General features: G+C 57.7%; 11 protein-coding genes across 11 annotated transcripts; 6 read left to right on the top strand and 5 right to left on the bottom strand.

Moving 5' to 3' along the window:
* Positions 1 to 587: 587 nt before the first annotated feature.
* Positions 588 to 2148, top strand: DL89DRAFT_255550 (cytochrome P450; the record flags this gene model as incomplete). Its single annotated transcript, XM_040885364.1, has 5 exons — positions 588 to 843; positions 879 to 1173; positions 1278 to 1368; positions 1431 to 1604; positions 1678 to 2148. 5 exons carry the CDS (start codon positions 588 to 590, stop codon positions 2146 to 2148), a joined length of 1287 nt encoding a protein of 428 aa, XP_040745243.1.
* Positions 2149 to 2459: 311 nt separating this feature from the next.
* On the top strand, positions 2460 to 4150 carry DL89DRAFT_255549 (P-loop containing nucleoside triphosphate hydrolase protein; the record flags this gene model as incomplete). Its single annotated transcript, XM_040885363.1, has 2 exons — positions 2460 to 2917; positions 3025 to 4150. 2 exons carry the CDS (start codon positions 2460 to 2462, stop codon positions 4148 to 4150), a joined length of 1584 nt encoding a protein of 527 aa, XP_040745242.1.
* A 444-nt stretch (positions 4151 to 4594) lies between these two features.
* On the bottom strand, positions 4595 to 5458 carry DL89DRAFT_221119 (ubiquinone biosynthesis O-methyltransferase; the record flags this gene model as incomplete). The annotated part of the gene is made up of 1 exon (XM_040884493.1): positions 4595 to 5458. One exon carries the CDS (start codon positions 5456 to 5458, stop codon positions 4595 to 4597), a length of 864 nt encoding a protein of 287 aa, XP_040745241.1.
* A 28-nt stretch (positions 5459 to 5486) lies between these two features.
* Positions 5487 to 6648, top strand: DL89DRAFT_101801 (uncharacterized protein). Its single transcript, XM_040883000.1, has one exon. The coding sequence runs from the start codon at positions 5626 to 5628 to the stop codon at positions 6364 to 6366; it is 741 nt and encodes a 246-aa protein (XP_040745240.1). The 5' UTR covers positions 5487 to 5625; the 3' UTR covers positions 6367 to 6648.
* A 142-nt stretch (positions 6649 to 6790) lies between these two features.
* DL89DRAFT_221153 (Metallo-hydrolase/oxidoreductase) lies at positions 6791 to 8228 on the bottom strand (the record flags this gene model as incomplete). The annotated part of the gene is made up of 3 exons (XM_040884498.1): positions 6791 to 7414; positions 7692 to 7934; positions 8088 to 8228. 3 exons carry the CDS (start codon positions 8226 to 8228, stop codon positions 6791 to 6793), a joined length of 1008 nt encoding a protein of 335 aa, XP_040745239.1.
* Positions 8229 to 10691: 2463 nt separating this feature from the next.
* DL89DRAFT_255545 (uncharacterized protein) lies at positions 10692 to 11558 on the top strand (the record flags this gene model as incomplete). Its single annotated transcript, XM_040885362.1, has 1 exon — positions 10692 to 11558. The coding sequence occupies one exon, from the start codon at positions 10692 to 10694 to the stop codon at positions 11556 to 11558; it is 867 nt and encodes a 288-aa protein (XP_040745238.1).
* A 192-nt stretch (positions 11559 to 11750) lies between these two features.
* DL89DRAFT_233101 (snare protein YKT6) lies at positions 11751 to 12713 on the top strand. Its single transcript, XM_040884932.1, has 2 exons — positions 11751 to 11882; positions 11984 to 12713. The coding sequence occupies exons 1-2, from the start codon at positions 11779 to 11781 to the stop codon at positions 12468 to 12470; spliced, it is 591 nt and encodes a 196-aa protein (XP_040745237.1). The 5' UTR covers positions 11751 to 11778; the 3' UTR covers positions 12471 to 12713.
* A 440-nt stretch (positions 12714 to 13153) lies between these two features.
* Positions 13154 to 17563, top strand: DL89DRAFT_291115 (uncharacterized protein; the record flags this gene model as incomplete). The annotated part of the gene is made up of 1 exon (XM_040890165.1): positions 13154 to 17563. One exon carries the CDS (start codon positions 13154 to 13156, stop codon positions 17561 to 17563), a length of 4410 nt encoding a protein of 1469 aa, XP_040745236.1.
* DL89DRAFT_265527 (Scramblase) lies at positions 17554 to 18600 on the bottom strand. The gene has a single exon (XM_040886703.1). The coding sequence runs from the start codon at positions 18322 to 18324 to the stop codon at positions 17611 to 17613; it is 714 nt and encodes a 237-aa protein (XP_040745235.1). The 5' UTR covers positions 18325 to 18600; the 3' UTR covers positions 17554 to 17610.
* Positions 18601 to 18667: 67 nt separating this feature from the next.
* DL89DRAFT_265526 (uncharacterized protein) lies at positions 18668 to 19568 on the bottom strand. Its single transcript, XM_040886702.1, has one exon. It carries the CDS (start codon positions 19493 to 19495, stop codon positions 18827 to 18829), a length of 669 nt encoding a protein of 222 aa, XP_040745234.1. The 5' UTR covers positions 19496 to 19568; the 3' UTR covers positions 18668 to 18826.
* A 258-nt stretch (positions 19569 to 19826) lies between these two features.
* On the bottom strand, positions 19827 to 20554 carry DL89DRAFT_265525 (uncharacterized protein). Its single transcript, XM_040886701.1, has one exon. It carries the CDS (start codon positions 20495 to 20497, stop codon positions 19910 to 19912), a length of 588 nt encoding a protein of 195 aa, XP_040745233.1. The 5' UTR covers positions 20498 to 20554; the 3' UTR covers positions 19827 to 19909.
* Positions 20555 to 21678: the final 1124 nt, after the last annotated feature.

Below are 21678 nucleotides of genomic sequence, written 5' to 3'. Positions count from 1 at the left end.
GACCCGTAAGCGTGACTGCCGGCTGGTTCTCACCAAGCGCACAGCGTAGCATTTTAATAGGTTATTTTATATAGCATGACATAGTAGATGTTGCTTGGAGTTCTATGTAGGTAATAGGTGTGTAGCCAGGCGTGGTACTGATTATAGCAAATCAGATATATACCTCCCAAGGAACAGTCCTCTTGAAAACCTCATTTATCCCTGATCCCTAGAGATAGGAATTGCTGTATCTTTTTCTGGATTTCTTAATCGTGACCACAATTGTAGCATGGGCCAGCGACGAGTACTATAAATATATGGATGGCTGTGGATATCTGGTGTGCTTCCCACAGCCACCCTTATGTTGTCCCTCCCGAGAATCACAAAAAAGCAATGTAATACCTTCCTCCAGGTGGCTGGCATGCTGACATTTATAGGCCAAATGAGAGATGATTCTGAGCACTTGTGGAAAACAAAGGCACTGTATGCCTTGGCGCCACTAATAAACAGTACAAGTTGAACCTGCATAATATAAGCGAGAAAGAGAAACCTGAAGTATTGCCCGTTCGTGTTCAGCTCATTTACCTAGCCCTCCACCCCTCACAAACATGTTTTTCACTCAATATTGGATAAACAAACCTGACATAGTGATGGGCCTTGGTTGGTCCAGCTTCCTCGCCATTGCAGCTGTCCTAGTAGTTCTATGCCGCGTAATATACGCGCTGTTTGTCTCCCCACTCCGACACATCCCTGGCCCCTTCCTCGCACGTCTCACCAGCAAGCGCGCCGGGCTCATCGGCTCGCTCGGCCTTATGACCAAGTACTCGCGAACACGAGACAAGGCAAATACGGCAACATCTACGTGTACCAGCCCAACGCTGTCGTGATCTCTGACCCAGCCGACATCCGCGCTGTCTACGGCTCGCACAAGTTCCGCAAAACCGACTTTTACCGCGGCGTCGACATGCTCGGCATCGAGCACATGTTCAGCACACGCAACCCGGACCTGGCGGACACGCGCCGAAGGCAGTTTGGGCCGTATTTGAATACCGGGTATCTGGCCAGGGTTGAGCCGATTCTGGCTGCGCATGGGCCTGAGTCGCTGAAGCTAAAGTGGGATAAGCTATATGGAGAACGGCAGGGTGGAGATAAACTACAACAAGGATTTCCTGTTCGCCACATTCGATACGCTGAGTTCGCTGGCATTTGGACGGTCCACTGGGGCACTGGCCAGGGACGATTGGACGATGGTTAATTGGATGAAGGACACTGTTCACGTATCTTGGTATTTGTTACAGCTTTCCTCTTCTCAACACCTACCCGTTCTCGATGCTGATGCGCCCGTGGGAGCGCGGATACGACGGGGTGACCAAGTACGCTATTGAGTCCGTCAGTCTGCGCCGAGACTATCCTGGCCACACACAAGGACAAGCCAGTGGACATTCTAGCAGGCGTTTATTGACGCCGAAGATCCACAATCCAAGACCCGCATGACCGAGCGGCAGGTGCAAGCAGAGTGTCTGAACATGCTTTTGGCAGGCAGCGAAGCGGCAGCAAACACTCTGGCGTGGACAGTACATCTGCTGATGCTCCACCCAGAGCACTACCGGCGCGCGGTGGGCGAGGTCCGAGGCGAGTTCGGCCTGAACCACCTGGTTACCAGTGTCGAGGCCCGTGCCCGGCTGCCGTTCTTGGAAGCCTGCCTGTTCGAAGTCCATGCGGTTGCACCCGGTGTCTGGCGGGCTGTGGCCGCGCCGGGCACCCAAGGAGGGCGTTAGGCTACAGGGATATTTTGTGCCGGGCGGCACGGAAATCTTCATTAACGTTACCGGCGCGCATCATAACCCGGGCGTGTGGGAGAATCCGCTGAAGTACGACCCCAGCAGGTTTCTGGATAACGAGGAGGCTAGACGCAACGTGTTTACGTTTGGCGCCGGCGTGCGGGCGTGTCCGGGAAGGCACTTGGCGGTTCTGGAGATGATGTCAATTTTGGCAAACATGCTCAAGGACTATGATCTGGCAGTGCCCGAGGACTATGTGCGGCGCGGTCCCCGTGTACTTGACGAGAACGGCAACCCGAAACTAATGGAGGATGTGCAGTTTCTGGTGTCGATTCCAGTGGACCCGAAGCGCGACTGTCGGCTGGTTCTCACCAAGTGCACGGCGTAGCAACTCGGCTATATGCTGACAGGGATACACAGCAAATAAAAAGATCAGATCTCCAGATCACTCGGCAACAGTGTTGTAAAAATGGGCTTCAGACAGATCAAGGGGCAAAAGGCCAGCTTTACTTCTGCTAGCATTGCAGCTTATCCGTTTCTTCGCTTAAATTTCAGACAAAGTAGTAATGAGCAGGCTACTGGTCGTCACAGCGCTGTCGCGAGCACGATCGGCGATCCACTTTACATCACGCGGATACAGCGGTGGCTCACGGAACACGGCCCAAAAAGCATGATCGCACGCCGCAGTCATTCGCCGACATGCACCTGGACGCACGGCTACTGGCAGCAATCTCGACGCTCTACAACATCAAAGAGCCCACGGCACTGCAGCGGCGGCTAATGCCACATCTGATGTCGCCGCGCAATCATGTGGTAGTGGTGGAGGCGACAGGCACGGGCAAGACATTCACGATGCTCTTGGCCATGCTGTCGGCGACAGTGGCCGAATACAAGGCATTGGCGGGCGAGAAGAAGCCGCTGGAGTACTTGAAAATGACCAGCCTGTTTGTGGTGCCGAACCGCGAGCTGGCGCTACAGATTGAACAGTGGGCGAAGCAGATTCTGAAGGAGGCGTATCCGGAGCTGGGCGGCATGGTGCAGAGCTTTGTCAGTGGCGAGCCGTACCAGGCGCAGCAAATCAAAGTGCTGAAACGGCATGGGCCGCCGGCGATTGCCGTGGGCACGCCTAGAAGACTACTGGAGCTGCTCAGCGACGAGTCGGCGGAGCTCAAGATCGAGCCGCCGGCATTGCTGCGCGCCATCTCAGGAGCAGCCACAGAGCAGCCATGATTCGGTGCTTAGCCAGCTGCGGGTGAGAGCGCAGTGGGAAGGCCACGGGAGCCAAGGATTTCGTAGGGTTGCGGCGGCTGTACATTGACGAGGTCGACAATCTGGTCAAGATCCCGGGCAAGCACGCGACCGAGAAGCAGCGCAAACTGCGTTTGACCAAGCCGCGACCAGGGCAGGTTCTGGTCGACACAGTCTTTGAGATGTTTGGTCTGGCGGCGCTCGCCAGAGCACAGCAGCCCAAGCGCCTGGCGCCCACGCCCAGCAGACAGCACAAGATAGGCTGGCACAAGGACGACATGGCAGTGAGCAAGCAGTTTGGTGCGGCTATGGGGGCGGTCGAGCGGGGCATAGAGGCGGTGGAGATTGACCGGGACATGGGCAAGGGGATCGTCGGCGCACGCACGCTGCAGGTGGTGGCATCGTCGGCGACGGCATCGCGGGCGCTGCGGTCATGGATGGGGCGGCGCGGATGGGTCGGGCCGCAGCCCGTGTGGGTGACCAGCGAAGCGCAGCGCACGCCGCCACAGATCAAGCACTTCTGCCTGGTGGTCGAGAACGAGCACAAGATCCGCAACCTGCAGATCAAGGACAAGTCGCCCGAGGCAGCACTGGCGCGGTACCGCGAGGCCCTGGACGCCAAGGCCGCGTGGGTGCCGGGCGCCACGCCCTGGGACTCTGGCGTTGAGGTGCGGTCTGAGCAGCAGCAGCAGACGGTCATGGAGATCATGGCCGAGGCCGCCAGCAATGTGATCCGGGAAATGCAGCCGGCGGGCACGGTGGTGATATTCACGCGCGCCGACGCCAGCACCGCACAGTTTGGCCATGTCCTGGAAAGCTACGGCGTGCGGGCACGCGACATTATGATGCGGTTCGGCGATTCCGCAATGTCGGGCGGCTCCGAGCCGGCGGTGTTTCTGGCCACCGAAGAGGCTGCGCGCGGCTTGGATATCCCCGACGCCAGCTTGGTGTTGATCCTGGATGTGCCCAAGACTGTCGGCAGCTACTTGCATATGGCCGGGCGGACCGGCAGGTGCGGGCGCGCGGGCAGCGTGGTGACGGTGGTGCCGGTGGGACGATTGGGGTACTACGAGAGCAAGATGCGCGGCATCTACGGCGCTTTGGGGGTCCAGCCCTTGAGGGCTCCGTTTGTTGAAGACTGAGGTAGTCTTTTTGGCGGACAAGTTACCAGGCACCTGACACAGTTTCACCACATATAAACCGTGGACCAAGGGGCTCGGCCCTGCCACTGCCTCTTCCTTTTCTTGCTCAAACAAAATACGGGTTTACATTCTTTCTCGCTTTCAAACATCACATAGACAATGTCTCGCGGCGCAGCCAAGCAGCAAGCAAGGTATATGGCGCTGACCATGGTATACATGAGCACCCCACAACATAGTCATTAAATGTTTATTGCTAGGGAGAAGGCGCAGAAGGAGGCCGCCAAGCACAAGCCCGCCGTGTCGCAATTCAAGGCACGTCAGAATGCCATCCACTTCACCTGCCCGGTGTGCAGATCGCCCAACGCCTTCTATAAGAACCTGGTCGTCCACATGGAAAACAAGCACCCGAATGCCGCCGTCCCCGCCGAGGCCTGCAATTGCCCACTAGTTCTTCCTAGCCATCATAATATAATTCGCCTGCACGCCTGCATTCCGCACCAGCCCCATATCCCTGTCCACCAGGTGGCATTTGTTCATAATCGGATCCATCACCAGCCCCTGAACGTCCAGAACCCGCGTGCCCAATGCCTGCAGGATCTCGGTCAGCTCCTCGGGCGCAATAAACTTGCTGTGCTGGTGCGTGCCCCTCGGCACCATATTCAGTATGTACTCGGGCACCACAATGTCCACCAAAAGCGACAGCACCGTGCGGTTCATTGTCGAGATGAAGATCGGTGCGCCGGGCTTCGCCAGCTCCACCAGCGAGTGCACGAAATGCACCGGGTCCCTGACGTGCTCGATCACCTCCAGCGAGACCACCGCGTCGAACTGCTGCTTCTCCGCCACCACCTGCTCGGCCGTGCACTGCCTGTACACCAGATTGCCAGCCAGCCCTGGATCCTGCTGCGCGTGGATCCGCGCCACTGCAATGTTCTCCTGCGCCGCATCCACGCCGGTGACGTGGGCGCCCAGACGTGCCAAGGCCTCGGACGCCAGCCCGCCGCCGCAGCCCACGTCGATAATCGTCCGGCCCGTGAGCCGCGCCAGCTCCGGGTGCAGGTCGCGCAGCCGCGACCGAATGTACTGCGTGCGCGTCCGGTTCATCGTGTGCAGGTACTTGAATGCCCCCTGCGTGTCCCACCACTCGTTGCTGACCGATGTGAACTTTTGCAGCTCTGCAAGAGACACCGTGTGTGATGACGACGTGTCTAGATCCCGTGGCGCTCCGCCGCCGGTCGTGAGTAGGCGCGTGCTGAGTGCTGATGGCAGTCGCCGCGCTGCCGCGAGGGTGCGAATTGTGCTGAGCATTTCGGTAAGCCGTGCAGAATGCAAAAATAAAACTCTGATTACTACGAGAAATAAACGTGATAAGCTAGCCGTAAAAAATCGCCTTGTCACGCCACAGCCAAGGCGATCTGCGGGGTCCGAGGGGCAACGCACGTTTCACAGGCTCCGCGACAAGATGGTTCTGGTCTATGGATTTTAAAGAGAAAAAGTACAAAGAAAAAACGAATATGTGGTCTAATTGCAAAGAGAGAGAAGGAGAGGGGGCCTCAGAGGCCCATGGTCTGGGTGACGAACAGACTAAGGCTGCTGCCGCTAAGCAGCACCGCCAGCAGAATCCTCGCCACCTTCTGCTGCTGCACCGCGCTCCAGCTGCCCGCCGTCGCAACCGCCGCCGTGCTTTCCACACGCTTGCTCTCCGGCGCCTTGGCGATCTCCCCGCCCACGCACTGCACTATCTTTGTGCTGCCTGCATCCGCCTGCCTCTGCTCCACCTTTCCCCCAGTCTGCCCGATCGCTCCATCTTCGCTCTTGGGCTGCAGGTATTTCTCCGACGCCCGCGACAGCGCGCTCATCACGCTCGACGCATTCTGCACCACCATATGCAGCTCCTCCAGCTGCTGCCGCGCGCGCTCCCGCGCCTCGGCTGCCGTCCGCACCTCTGCCCGCTTCGCCACCGGCGACTCCAGCGGCTTCTGCCCCAGGATAAACTGCAGACGGTCCAGCGCCTGCGGCGCCTCCGGCATCGGGCCCTGGTGCCGGAACGCATACGGCTTCTTTGCTTGTGTTGGCGCCATGCCGCCCAGCGGCGGAATCCCCGTGCCCCTGGGTGTGTGGTGGGTGGCCAGCACGCTGGCGAACCGCCGGCCCTGGCGGCCTGGTGTGAGGCGGGGCAGGGAAAGGGCTGTGCGAGTAAACTGCGACATTATTAGGCGTAGTAATGGGTATAGTAGTGTGGGTGCTTAGGTTGTGTGAAATGAAAAACAAAAGCGAGTCATAGAATGCTGGGAAGAGGACGGAGCCGGTCCTTTATAGGCAGCCTTTTCCACGCTATAGGCGGGACTGTAAGAAATATTTTTGGCTCATCACCCCACTGGAAGGAGAAAAGCCTGGGCGACAGGGGCTTTTGATTCGTCTACACGCCTATCATTGCCCGGCAAACAGAAATATCTTGGGGCATGATTTCTCTACATTTTTCATTCAGTGGTCATGCGCTTCCCGCAGTCAAAGGGAAGCCGCAAAAAAAAAATACCGAAACTCTCGGATTTGACAGCAAGCACAAACACAAAAGAAAAACGCGGAACTCTGCGTGCCTAATAGACAACAAACCGAGTCAACCTGGCCAGCCGGGGGGCGCTATCGGCAGGGTCCGTCGTCAAGCCTCCCCCACTTGTCCTGAGCCGAGCCCGCGGTGCCGACTGGCCGAAGAAACCCTCTCTTTTTCTCCCTGCCAATGCTGGTCCACTCGCCGCCATACTCGTGGCCGGGATAGACAATGGTAGCGTCGGCGACAGCGCTCAGCCTGGTCTGCAGGCTCTCGACCATATCGGCCATCGACCCGCCCTTCAGATCGACCCTGCCGCAGCTGCCCGGGAACAGCGTGTCGCCGCTAAACAGCCTGCACTCGTTGACCAGCAGGCACTGGCTGCCGGGCGTGTGGCCCGGGGTGTGCATGAATTTAACCTCGGTGCGCTGGCCTAGCCGGAACGTGAAGCCGTTGGGCGTGGGCGTGAAGTGCTGCGGCTTGAGCTGCGGGTTCGACGCGGCCACCTCGGGCATGTCCAGCGGATGCACCAGCAGGGGGAGGTGCGGCAGCCGTCGCTTCAGCTCGCCAACGCCGGTGACGCGGATCCGCAGGGACGAGAAGGGCGCTGGCGGAATCCCGCCTGTGTGGTCAAAGTGCCCGTGCGTGATCGCTGCCGCCGCCAGCAGCAGCTGCTCGCGCTCAATCACTGCCAGAATCCCGTCGACGTCCCAGCACTAGCGCAGAAAGTGATGTAGCAGAAGTGGTGATCGGCGGGGGTTAGCTGGTTTTGTTCTTGGTCACGTTCTTGGACTCTGAGTTGTTTTTTTCCATTTGGGCAATGCGACCTTCGGGGCATGACCAGCCGATCGCTTTTTCTCTTCGGCATGTTTCAAGAGCACAGACCAGCGGCAAACCTCCACCTGTATCCAAGCACTGCGCCCTCGTGGACGAGCAAGCATGGGTGCCATGCACATGCCTGCTCTTTAATAAGCTCGTGCACATATCACTTACCGCATCAACCACTATGCACTTGCGCGTGTCGCTGTCCACCACCAGATATATGTAGTTTTGCATGCCCACGGCGAACTCGAAAATCTTGCTGCGTATCGGATGCAGCCCTTTCGGCTTCAGCGCAATGTCTCTGCCCGGCAGCAGCTGGATCACGCGCAGCCCCATCTCCTCGTTCCTGGCCATAATGCGCGCCCGCTCGCAGCTCACCCGCACATGCGGATCATTCGGCTCCATCGCCACCGCCTGCTTATAAAACCCGTAGGCGTCACGCACGCGCGCCAAGGCCAGCAATGCCTCGGCCTTGCGGAAATAGCCCTACGCAGCAAAACCCATTTTGTCCCAGTGTGCAGATGAGAAAAAGTTACGCCAACGCTCCCGCATGACCCCCCGGCTTACCTTTGCCCATTCCGGACGCATCGCAATGGACTTTTCGGCGTCACTGATGGCCGCCGTGTATTTGCCTAGGGCGAATGCCGCCGCCGAACGGTTGCTGTAGAGAAGCGCGCACACTTCGCTGCGCTCTTCCTCGTCCTCCATAACCCACGGATCCGCCGCCTCGCTGCTGACGGCCCTTCCGCCCTCCAAGATCTCCAGCGCCCTCTCGACATCGCTCTTGCGCCTGACTTCATCCTCGACCTGGCTCAACAGCGCCTGCGAGAACTCGTACCGGCCACAGCCCACGGCCGCCGGCAGCGGCTGGTCAATGACAGTCGGCTTGCTGCGGCGCGGGAGCTTCAGCCATGACCTTCTCACTGCTGTGTTGCCCGGCTGGCTGCTGATGGACGATCTGGGCGACATGCACGCCTCCTCGCATTTCCACCCGAGTCTGGCCAGCTGCTTGCGCGTGGGCTCCGATGCCAGCATCTCCCGGGCCGTAGTGCCTGCGCGCGGGCTCAGCAAAAGCAGCGCCCAGGAGTACAGCTCATGGGCGTTCTCGTGCTTGCCTTGCTCGAACGTCTCGTTGGCCAAAGCGCCGAACCGGTACACCGGGTGGCGGGCCCGCCTGGCCCGCTCTACTACCGGAACCGATTTCTGCGACTGCGGCGACACCGAGTAGATGACCGGCTCGGGTGTCTGGCTCAGCACCTGCATCATGCTGAGCTGCTGCGTCACCGTGCCCATTGGCGGCACAGGACTGTCATCAAGTGCCGGGTCTGCTGCCAGCTCGTTTATGGAGCTGGCCGGTGACTGTGCTGGCAAGGATGACAGGGCCGTGCGGAACGACAGGGCGTCGGACTGCGGCTCGTTCGGCGGGCTGAACCGGCCCAGCACAGGAAACTCCTCCGCCGCGTGTGCCCTATCCCCCTGCTTGGCGTCGCCGGACACAATCTCGACTGACAGCCGCTTGCTGGATGGCGACTTTGCTGGAGCATTGCTGCCGCCCAGGAACTCGTCGGTCAGACCGACCATTAGCTGCGCGATTGTTGCCGTTGAGGTGTTTGGTGTTTTCGTTGTTTGGTGTTCGCCCACGCCACTGTCGCTGCTTGCCGGTTCAATCAGCAGGTGGTTGTTTGTCGGCAGCGGGATGCACGGTTTGTTGTTTTGGTGAAATAGACGTAAAAACGCCGGCGGCGAAAGCAGGTTTTCTGCAGATACGCTGCCGTCTAATAATAATAATAGCTTGCACAGGGAGAGAGAGAGAAAGAGAAAAAAGTCAGCACAAACGCTCCTGGGCCATTCTGCAGCAGCACCCAGACTCTAAATACAACGCCGACAAATAATCGAAACCGGACACCAGCGCAAAAGCCAGAATTGCAATTACGCTCTTTTTTCCGTTCCAAAAGAAAGCCAATTACAGCAGTAAGCGCCTCCCCCTCGAGCTACTTTACCTTGCCTGGCCGCCACCGCCCGCTCGTAATTACTCCACATATCTGCAATATCCAGCCCGCATGTCGCGCAGTCCTGGTCGCTGCACTGGCACTCGATCCTAGCCCCCAGATCCGCCGGCCGCTCCGACGCCCTCCACGGCATGTCGTACCGGAGCTTCAAATGGAACATGGACGTCGGCCGAAGGCTCTTTGGCAGCCGGTAGTCGCGCCGCTGCTTCTGGCCCTCGGTCGAAAACGGCCGCCGCGAAAACGTCGTGCGCGAGATCGCCTCGCGGCTCATCTCGACCGAGCAGATCGAGTCCATTGAGCTGTTGCCGTGCATCGTGCCCATGTCGAGCGAGGCTGTGCGATGCGTGCTTGACTGTGATGCTGCAGGGCTGGCATATATGTGATGCTGGCCATGTGTGGACATTAGCTGTTAGTGGGCTATTATTACGAGGCGAGTGGAAAGAATGCGAGCAATAAAATTGATTAGAAAAACTGTGGTTAGCAAAAATAGTGGAGGTGAAAGAAGTTCCTGGTGCTGATCCGCACACGTCGTTCTTTCCGTATTGCACCCCAGGCTATGTTGCTTGTTATGACAACAAGAGACAGAATGGCCCATCCTTTTTCTCCTTCCAAAAACCGACATTTTGTACTTGTTCGGATCTACACGCTGGCACAAAGGAAAACCTGCTGGCCTGCTTTGCCAGTATCCACATACCCTGTGGCTTGGCTGCGCGATCCATATTGCCGAGCCGTGCTACCCTAAAACTTAAAAGATAATCTTGCAATGCTCGCCGCCTGCATTCTCGGTTAACTCCCTGCGCTAGGAGGATTCTGGAAAGCGATGAGTGGTATCCCCCGCCGGACTTGCTCCCGTCTCTTGGGGGAAGGACATCACGCCACCTGCTGGAAATCACCGTTCTCCTTTCAATGGGTTCTTTTTAGCTGTCAGACCACCTGGCGGATCGTCCTTTAATGGCTCTTTCTTGCAAGCAGACTCTTGGCCGATGGGTGCGCGATAGTAACAGAATCCCAAGGAACAACAGCCGTGCGATATAAATGCGGCTTGCTCCTCCCCGCAGCCTGCCATCTACCAGAATGATAGCATTCCCCCTTCATCTCCCGGCCATACATTTTCTGTTTTTACCCTGTTCATTTGTTCACTATTCTCCAGCCTGCACATAATATGAGCCTTTTGAACCAGACCCTGCGCAACATAGCTCCCCGGATCACCGCCCACGGGTTGCGGTTCGCCAGCGTGCTTGCGCCTATGATGCGAAGCACCACCACTACATCCGCCACAGAGAGCTTCCACACTGGGTACCCTGAACTACTGGCAGACCCGATGACCCCGCAGATCATGGACGAAATCCAGTACATTCTGAAAGACGCCGGAAGCAAAGAATACGAGCCCCCTAAAACCCCAGCCGAGGAAACCGAGGAGCTACTACGCGACCTGCAAAGCGCTGTCGAGGTCGCCACCGGCATGGTCGAGACATTGTCACAGAGCACACAGCCCATTACACAGCCCACAGAGGACTCCCAGAAGCTGCACGTGTCCCGGATTCTGTCAGTGCGGGACGAGCCCAGGGCTGGCGGAAAAACGATTGAGCTCGAGATCAGTCCGGCCGACCTACATCGGTTTTTGGGAACACAGGCTGTAGGTGTTTTGGGCAAGCACCGGCCGAGCATGCCTGCTGGATTAGGTAAGCAGGGGACTGCCGACAGGAGATTCGCCAGTGCGCGCGCCTTAGCATGCACAAACTGCCGGTTCGCGTCGTCCTGCTCGAGGGCCATTAGCTTCTCCGAGTCTTGGTCCATGGACCAGCACTGCTTGGCCCGGAATGGCGTGATGAGGGTGCGGGGCTCGCAGATTCTGGACCAGATCGATGACCGCAAGGCGCTGAGGTGGGCGATGGCCATTGCCGGGCTGCTCGGCCTGGGTACAGCTGTGGAGTGGGCAACCGGCCAGACTATGCACGAGCTTCGGAGCCTGCCGTGTCTGGGCGGGATCCCTACCACGACTATCAGCAATATAATGTTCTGTCTTTGAAAATGCGCCTGAGGGATTTGGCAGGCTGCTGTGATAAATAAAAGCCCCCTTCTTGTCTGCCGATGACGGCTGAGAGAAATGACGCTTGGGCCTTGTCCAGCTTCGCGGGACGTTTTTCTTTTTTCAGGTGTGATCGCCAAGCTCCAGCCATTTTTCTAAACTCCTCCTTTTCTTCAACTCTTCGCATTTTTACATATTCCAGCCTATTTTCTTACTCCCAATGAAGGTCTTCCATTTGTCCGTTGTTCGCACCACACCGACGCCCAGCGTGCCACTCGCCACTGCCAGCGACCTGTCATCGTTCAGCTTCTTCCAGCGCGGAAGGTAAGAAACAATTGGGAGGCGAAATTCGAAGAGGCAGAGAGCCGCGAGATGCAGAAAGCACATTCCCAGCAACTAACAACTCCGGACATCTGCAAGCTTAGCATCCAGGAGTTCATGAACTTCTTCGCAACAACGGTGGCAGAGCGCACGCAGGACGGGCAGCGGCAGGGCGTGGACCAGGACAACTACGTGGCATACGTGTACCGGCAACCAGGCGGGCTGTCGAGCGTGGCGGTGACGGACAAGGAGTACCCGGCGCGCGTGGCACTGTCGCTGGTGGCCAAGATCCTGGACGAGTTCACGAAGGAATTCAATGCGGAGCGGATCGCGAGCGCCGACAAGATTGCGTTCCCGGCGCTGGACGACTACGTCCGCAAGTACCAGGACCCGAAGCAGGCGGACAATATCATGCGGGTGCAGCAGGAGCTGGATGAGACGAAGGTGGTGCTGCACAAGACAATCGAGGGGATTCTGGAGCGCGGCGAGAAGCTCGAGTCCCTGGTTGACCGGTCGAACCAGCTGTCGGACCAGTCGAAGATGTTCTACAAGACGGCCAAGAAGACTAATGCGTGCTGTATCGTCATGTAACAAGAAAGAAGAACAGACTCTTCGTTTGCCTGTTTTGGAACTAAATTTTTCTTTTCGGTCCATGACGCGGCAGCGTGCTCACATGAGGAAAGCGCCGGCTGGTGGTGAGCTTTTTAAACATCCGTGCGCTTGCCACGCAGCATCAGTGGAAGAAGCGGTCGTGCTGCAAGAACAAGGAAGAGGCGAGGCTACAAAGCTCGTTTCTCACAGCGGGTTGCACAGGACGGAACCAGGCTGGGATTCGTAAAAGCGCTGCGAGCTACAGCCGCGAAAAAAGGCTTTGATTCTACAGTGACAGGGATTTGCCTGTTCGCTGTTTCCTGGTGAATTATTTTTCTTCTACGCTTTCTCTTTCTTTTTCCAAGCTATTCAAATTCCTACTTTTCTCTTTTTTGGAAAGGCCATTCTGGCTTAGAGCTTTCATTCGGTAGACTCAGAGCTCCCCCGACAACAGCCTATCCGAAGCCAGATAGGCGGCATATACACACACCCTTTGCTGTCCCCTACCGAGGTTCCTTTTTGTTCTGTTCCAACGGGGGAGAGTTCAGTGAGCGTCTTATTACTCAACAGGGAGAGAGGGCTGGTACGTGCTGTGTAGGAAAAAAGCAGTTCGTTATACGCTTTAGAGTATTTCCTGTTATCGACTGATAGCAGGAGAATACTGTAGTCCTTTTTTTCTTCTAATGGAGGATTCGGGTGACGGACCGAGGCAGAAGGAGGAAACAACAACAACAACAACAGAAGCAGCAGCAGCGCGGACCGAGGGCGAAGAGGCGTTGGGGCAACAACCGTCGCTGTTGACAACACTGGGTGGGTTCTTTCAGCGCACGACAGACACCGACGCCGAGCGGATGGCAGATGCAGCAGCACAGGATGCCGGGTGGCAGATTCCGTGGCCACGCCTACAAATGATGTCGCAGTCGCCTGATCTCGTGGCCACGCCCGCGACAACAAGCGAGGAGCCAGGCAGGCAACCAGCCCGGACAGTGTCGAGTCAGGCAAGGAAGAGCGCCTGGACGCAGCTGCAGAAGCTCGTGTCCGAAGTAACCGAGGTGTTTGGCGGCTCCTCGTCGAGGGCGGACGGCGAGAAGAGCGAGGATTCCGGAATGCTGGCAGAGCACAGGAGGGCGAACGTGGGCGACCTGATGCTGGACGACGAGGAGCAGTTTCATGGAATGGGCGAGATCCAGGCTGCTTCAGTTCACGGGTTTGCGCCGTCGTTTGTCGGCGGCAGTGCTACTACAGCAGCCAGCAGTAACCGCCGGCTGAGCGAGACCGCGGGCCAGCAGGGCGGCATGCACCTTGCAGCGATTGGGTTTGCACGGAGCCACCCACTGATGGCGCTGGTGCTGGCGTGGCTGGCGATGGTGTTTGCCGACTGGTTCCTGACCAGCGCTGCAGTGCCCAAGCTGGTGTCGTGGGTGACGGCGCGGCCGTGGTCGCCGTTCTCTGAGTCGTTTGTATTGCGGGCTTCCGTGATGCTTCCGGAGCTGGTGGATGATGACAGCAGTTTGCGCATGCTCCTGCGACGGCGAATACTGAGCAGCGAGCTGTGGATCGACGATTTTGTGTGGCGCATGCAAATGTACGTATCTGGCACATTGGTGCCGATGACGCGACCGTATGCCGTGCAATGGCTGTTCTTTGGGCTGTTCTCGCTCAAGGTCCTGAAGCGGTGCTCGGCAGCTGGCTACCGTGCGGTTCTGGTGTACGCGGGGTTCTTTGTCATGTCGGATATGGTGCTGTGGCGCTTGCTAGGCCCCGGATCGGTTGGCAGCAGCCAGTATTTTGCCGAGCAGCATCTGGCAGCGTATACAGCGCCCTCATATGAGTGTCGGGATGACGTGTGTCGAGTGGCTACTGGGATTACAACACCACCGCCATTGATGGTCCCAACGCTCTCTATAGACCACCAGGCCGACACGCTTATTTGCTCCGGCTCATGGGATAGATTTGGACTATGCTCAACCACCGGTGCCACCGACGCAAGCCCTGGCAAACTCGATGCAGAGTCAGTGGATACAGTCCAAGAAAGTGCTGATAGTGGGTTGCCGCGTAACATCCGGTCGCCGTTTGCCAATGCAGTGGAGGAGGCCTTGGAACGCAAGCGGGCGATGGTAATGCGGCGTAGCGAGCGGATGCGGCGACTGCATGAATGGAAAATGACCATGCTCTCTGGCAATGACGACGACGACGACGACGACACTGGAGAGATTTCGCAGGCGCGCAATGGCTCGCGGCTGCTGCCAGTGCTGGCAACGCTCTCCGTGTATGTGGTGCTGGTGTGGCAGGCGCGCGGGCCGTCGTGGCAGGCAGTGCAGTTAGTGGCGGTTCTCCTGATGCTTGACATGGCTCTGCGCAACGGCCACAGCTCGCTGGGCGGCTGCGCAGGCGCCTGCACCAAGCCGATTCGCGACAGCAGCTCCTACATGGTGGACAGCGTGGGCGCCATCAGCAGATGCAGCATATGGACAAAGGCGTTCTGGAACGCCGAGCAGCAGGCGACATTAGCAGTGCTTACTTGTATATGGGAGGTGGCGGTCGGCGTGTTCCGGTTCTGCGGTTGCCTGCTTGTGGGCAGTGGGACGTCGCTGTTTCCGGCATGTTCGGGCGCCAGCTGCTTGTTGCCGATTCACACAATCAGCGTGTTTGCCTTGCTGGCTTTGCGAGAGGCCGGGTATGTGGTGCACAATGCCCGGGCGTGGTATGCAACTGTGGTGCGGGAGCGCAGGCGCGGGCCGTATATGGTGGCCAGGACGGCTGGACGCAACACACGGAAGATCACGGTCACCAGCGAATTGACTGCGGCCAGCGATGCTGAGAGCAGCGATGACGGCAAGGCAGATCCGGGCAGTAGGGCAGCATATGCACGGCGCGTGTGCTTTTTGTGCTTGAGCGGGTACTGCGAGCGGTGTCTCCTGTCGATGGAGATCTGGCCCACCGGCAACCCCGGCAACCATAGCCACCCCCAGTCGGCCCAAGGCGAGGCTGGCAGCAGCGGGCATCAGCGCGAGGGGAGCGTCAGTGGCTCGGACCACGGCTCGTTGATGGTGCGGCGCAAAGGACTGCGTGGACCCACAGCTGGCGGATCGGCAGGACCCGGCAAGGGTGGAAAGCCAGCACCGGTCGCTATCCCGACCAGCGACCCGCTGGCGGTGGAGCCGGCCAATGGCCTTCCACCGCTGCGCGACTCGCTTTTGAGTCTCGGGCTTCTGAACCCCGCGCTCAATGCGCCGACAGCTCCCCTGCTGGCTGCCTCCGGGGGCAGCAAGCGCGCCAAGGCATTGGATGCATGGGTCGTCTCGAGCGTCGCCCACTGCCCCTGCCGGTCAGTACATGGCGTTGGCCCCTCGGCGTTTGTATCTCGCACGGCGCGGCAGGACAAGCAGCACGAGTTTTCCTCTCCTATCGGCACTCTGCTGCCGTTGGTGCAGTATGTCAGGGAACTGAAGAGCCTGGGGCTGGTGCGACCTGTAGATCCGGCATCGGTGGTGTTTGCCGACGAGGATCCGGCGTCGTCGGTCCTGCCGCTGATCTTTGGCCGGTTCACTGTGCCTGCGAACCCGCGCGCTGTGGCTGCTGCCAACGCGCTGCTAGCATCGTCGGCGACCTCGTATGCGCAGCTGGCCCAGCCCACAGCCAACGGCCACACGCCCGGCAGCAGGCCGTTCATTGGCGCTCCCGCCGGTGGCCACGGAAACGCCGACAGCGGGCAGGTCAGCTATCGGCCCGCGCGGATTCTGGTCAAGCCGACGCCGCTGGGCTCTGTGCGCGCGCCCACTGCTGGCACATTCCGCCTGTGCCTGGAGGATATTCGCCCGCAGGAAGGTGTGCTGCGCGTGAGCATTGCGGTGACGCCGGTATTGGCGCACCTGCTGCTGGCCCATCCGCGGACTGCTCCCACGGCCTCGGTTTGCGTACCTGCGTCGCTGGTCAGTGCGGTGGCGGCCCGATCGCGCGCCATACACTCTGCGAGCTTGCCGCTAGCCAAACTCCCCGCGTCATCGGCGAGTGATGTGGCGGATCCGCAGTTTGACTACACGCGGGTGCAGCTGGCACGGTCTGACGTCGTGGTTCGTGTCGATGGCGTGCGCTGGGCCGATGTAGAGCTAGGGGCGTCCTTGAACCACGCGATTCTGGTGCGCGGGCTGGCCGTCAACGCAACGTACACTATCTGCGTGACCGTTTGTGGCATGCGCAGCGAGGAACTGCGTGTGGTTTTGCCCTCGGAAGAATCTGTCCTGGCCAAGGAGCAGCGCGCCGAGCAGACCCTGCAGGCTCTGTACGTCAGTCGGCTCGAGGACGTCGAGCGGGCCCGGGCAGCTGCTGTCCAGCGGCTGCGGAAGCTGAAGCGCGAGCTGCCCAAGCAGATTGCGCACTGGGAGAGCGAGCTCGAGTCGGTGCGGCGCGCGATCGTCCGCCAGACGCAAGCCGAGCAGCGGTTCCGCAAGCGGCACGGTCAGCTCGAGGAAACTATTGCGCAGCTTAACCGCGAGGTCGAGGAGCTCAACCAGGCGCTGCAAGAGGCCGAGCCTGACGACGCTACCGGCGTGGCTGATGACACGGATTCCACGGTTGTCGCGCAGCAGCCGGCCGGCGTCTTTGCCGTGCTGTCTGCGCTCGACGACGAGTCGACGCCGGAGGTTTCCCCGAAGCACTCGCGCCGCACTTCCTCCTCATCATCGGGGTCTGTCGAGGCTGTGCGTGTCCAGCTTGCCCAGGCGCTCAGCCAGCTGCGCCATGTTGAGCACCTGGTCAGACGCGCCCAGGATATGCACGAGGACTCGCTGCAGGAGCTCAAGCAGGAGCGCGCACGGTGGATTTCGGGCTTGGCCAAGATCAACCAAAAGATCGAGCCTGCTGATCGCGCCTTGGAGCCCGTGCGCAGGGATCTTAAGGAGGTGTCCAAAAGACTGATGGTTGGCAAGTCCGTCCAGGGCAAGCTGGAGAGGCAGCTCGGCCAGATCGACTCCAAGGATACTGATGGACGCAGTGACAAGACGGCCGCTTTGGCCGACCGTCTGGCGAAGATCCGCGAGGCACTCGCAAACGAGAAACTATCCATTCGGCAGCTTTCGGCTGGGTTGCAATAAATGTATTTCGAAAAAATAACGAAACCCCCCACCATGTATCATGTTGTCTACGTGTCTATATCTATGTCTTGGCTGTCTGTCAGCTCATTGCTGCCGCCTCCAAAGAACGGGAAGAACCCAAACCCCCCGCCACCCATGCGTGAATGGCGGGAGAAGTAGTCAAAGTCGATCGAAATTGCCGCCGCCAGCACTGCCGCGCGCTCATCGAGGTTCAGATCCCTATCGGCCATCTGCGGGCTGGCTGCCTCGCCCTGATACCGCTGCGCCAGAGCCAGCTTGTCAAAGCAGATCGCGTACAGCCCGTAGTCCGAGAACAGCTCCATGCCGATGCCTGCAAAGTCCCTGAACACCCCCGCCATCACCTCCCCGCTCTGGTCCACCATTGGAAAATCCCACGACAAGAACGGCGCATCCACGCGTGCAAACTGCTGCCGTTCACTCCCTGCCGCTGTCTCTGTAAACAAATCATACCGGCGTCGCCACAAGTGCCACTCCTGCTGCGACTCGCCGATGACCTTGCCTGAATGGTCGCTAATCGTCACTCGCGAATTGACCAGGCTGAATTTCCGCTCGGCGCGCATCACAAGATGCCCGTTCAGATCCACAATATCCACCTTGAACGGCCGGTGCAGACGGAATGCCTGCCGCATCAGCTCATGCGCAAACGTGCGGTGCTCCAGCATAAACCCCACCGGGTTGCTCTGCGAATCCATCAGCGCATACCGGTTCGCCTGCTCGTAGCTGAGCAAGATGTTGAGCATCTCGAGCTGCCGCGTTACTCGCAACGACGACTGCGAAAGGATATGTGCAGCTGGGCTGCTTTCTGTCAAAACATTGCCGGATGGTGCTATCGGCAGACTATACTGTGGTGGTTGCTGCTGTTGCTGCTGTTGCCGCTGATGCCTCTCGTTTTCAGCTTGCCGCCGCCGTAGGTAGGCCGTACGTGGCTGCTTGCCCCGCTGCACATGTGCTAAGCGCTGTGTCATTTGCTGGCTGCCAAGTGGCTGCCTGGCTGCAGCTAGTCGCTGGATCGAGTGTGGAAACATGGCGGTATATGGGATATATTGGAGGACAGGTTTTGTTTTTTTTTTTGGTGTGGCCCAACGCCGACTACATGTCTGGAATTTATACGATCGCATCGATCGTTGGCAATTATACCCTTCAGTGCCCAAGCGCAGATCGTTCGCTGCCAAGACACTGGAAAATATTTGACGCGAAATGTGATTAGTCATGCGTTTTTTTTTCTAATCTCGCTGTTTTATTCTAGACGTTTCTCACTGCGGCCCTCTCCGGTACTGCTACTTCGGGCTGTGTGCTCCTCTCGGCAACACCACTCTGCTGTTCCGCAGGTGCTGCAGTCTCCGCTGCCTGATCTGTGCTGTGCCGCGGGGTGTCGGCATTGATTCCAAGCGCAGCCAGCACCGAGCCCTTGCATAACGGGCACTGCTCGGATTTGGTCGTCAGCCATTTCCGTATGCAGTCATAGTGGAACCGGTGGCGGCATGGCAGCTCCATCATCACTTCCTGGTATGCAATCTCGGCTAGGCAAATGGCACACGGATCCGTCTCGTCTGAGACCTGCTTGTCCTTGACAGTTTCAGCGTGCAGCATTTTGAGCGCGTGCTCGGGCAGGAGCGGCAGTTTGTGCTGCATTCGTCGCGGCTCCATTTCTATTGTGATATGGCGGGTGTGCATGCCGTGACTTGCTGCCTGTGTGGTTCGTCGGCTGCGTGTGGTGTACTTGGACATGTAAACCAGCGATATTGTTATTAGGACAACACCACACACGCCGATGATTATTCCCTGCCTTGTCGACAGCCATCCGGAACCCATACTTTCGGTGGCTACCGGGTAGCTGGTCGCTGACGGCAGCGTTTGACTGGCACTGAAGTCTGCTGCCCCACTGCTGAAGGTATTTGACATTGAGGACATGGTTTGGTAGTTATCTGGCTAGTATCAAGTTGAAAAATAAAAGTGATGAAAATAATATTATAGAGCTGTGGTGTGATGAAGAGAGGAAATCGATGTCACAAGCATGTCGCTTTGCCGCTTTTTCAGCATCATCACGCAAGCTGTCGATGAGGATCGGCTTGTGAATGAGAGGTTGCACAGACTTGAAGGCAGCCAGTTTTTTTTCGCGCAAGCTGCATTTTTCGCCATGGCCCAGCAACCCCCGAGACGCTGTTCCAAAAACAATTGCCAACCATTTGTTGTGAGCACTGTCTACTCTTGTTCTACATTACCATTCAGCAAGATAAAGCGCAGTATATGTGGCGTATGCCCGCCGGTACATACTACATGTATTTGTCTACGAAAACGTAGCGAGGCATGTATTCTATTTTTGCTCTAACCCTCGCTGTGCATTCTATCACCATCATACTCACTATCCCTAGTGCTGCAAACCGCAGTCAACATACCTAGTCCCGCAAGCACCGACTTTTTGCACAACGGGCATTTTTCAGATTTCTGCACTAGCCACAGTCTCACACACTCTTGGTGGTACCCGTGGTCGCACGGTAGATAGACCATGCGATCATCGGCCTGAATGTCGACCAGGCATACAGCACATGAATCGGGCTCCCGCGCCGTGCGCTCGGCATAGAACAACTGGCCTTGGGCAAACTCGACATGTAGCATACCGAACTGCATTTCATCCATCAGTCGCAGCTCTGACACCTTGTTCCGCACGCTCAGTTCGATACGTGCATCTTCACCGGCTGTCCTTTCGGCTTCCTCCTGCTCGCGTCGCCGCTTGTCGCACTGGCGCCTCCTGAGGAAGAATATGATTGCCCCGATGCACACACATCCGACGATGGTAAAAGCTAGTGTGATAGGAATTGTAAATGTCTTCATCGACAATGGCGATTGGTCGTCCACTTGTCTGGTAGCACTAGGCATGGCTGCTGAAGCCGTCATTGTAGGTTCCAGCGACATGGCATTCGACCTGTCAGAAAGAATAAAAGAGGTGACTAGACGGCGGGGAAAGAGAAAGGGATATGATCCATGCAGACAAATATCAAGAGAGGCTGAGAGGTGCTGCTGAGGATTTTGAATGGAGGTGAGCGACAGGCATGTGGCTCGAAGGAAAAACCACAATTGCGATGTGCAATAGCGGGCCGAATAGGCTCCCTTTTCCCAGAGATTCCCGCTGCATTTGTGTGGTTTGCTCAGTTGCGTCGGACATGCCATGTCGCTTTTTTCTACCATAAATTGCACGGCCACTAGAGATTTTCTTTGTTCAAACTGCCCAAAAAGCTCCATACCTGTTTTGTACTTGTCGACTAGCATCAGTATAGCACACATGTGCTAGTGCCACGCGCTCACCCATCACCTGGCAAACTATGGCCAATTATAACGTAGGCAGGACAGCACCTACTGGGTTTGTTCACATTCACAGAAGCAGGCTGATATAGCATCCATGAGTGCTGGCCACACTGTGGCGGTGGCGAACCCAGCAATTGCTGTTTACCCAGCCTGTTGCCCATTGGGTCTTTGGTTCGCAGAGCTGGCCCGTTGCAGACAGAGCGGTACATGCGTCCAAAAAGGGATCCATGTGTATAGTGTGCGGCCACTTTGTTTTGTGGATTCCCAGGCGAGCATTGACTAAAACACAACTGCTTTTCGCCCCAGGTTCAACAATGATAGCTGGCAGTGCCTAAACCACGCATTTGCTCCCTTTCTGTGGTGGCTGGTGTGTGCGGGTCTCAGTTACCATTTTTACATTTATCCTGTAGTATCGAGCAGGAACCTGCGCTCAGTGCATTACGGCTGAAGGAGACGTACTTTTGCCATCATGCAAGTTTTATTACCAATTGTCTGGGTAGTCGAGCTTGCGCCATAGCGTCAACAGCACTATTTGAGGTCTGCCACACTTGATAATACTAAAGGTAATCATGCTGCTTTCAGCGAGACACCATTATTCTCTACAAACCCTTGTCAACATGTCAACCACCACTCTACATGAGACATGTAACCCTCTAGAAGTGTGCTATTTGAATCCACACAACGCAAGTGACTTGTATTGTCCAATTTCTCTTACAACCTATCCCCCACCTCCCCACCGAGCAATGGCCGCAATAGGGGGGCAGTCAGGAAGACAGTGTGCCAGTACACAA

This window comes from Linderina pennispora (genome assembly GCF_002104995.1).
Source record: "Linderina pennispora strain ATCC 12442 chromosome Unknown DL89scaffold_3, whole genome shotgun sequence".
Lineage (NCBI taxonomy): Eukaryota > Fungi > Kickxellomycota > Kickxellomycetes > Kickxellales > Kickxellaceae > Linderina > Linderina pennispora.
This window is presented reverse-complemented; position numbering and strand designations above follow the sequence as displayed.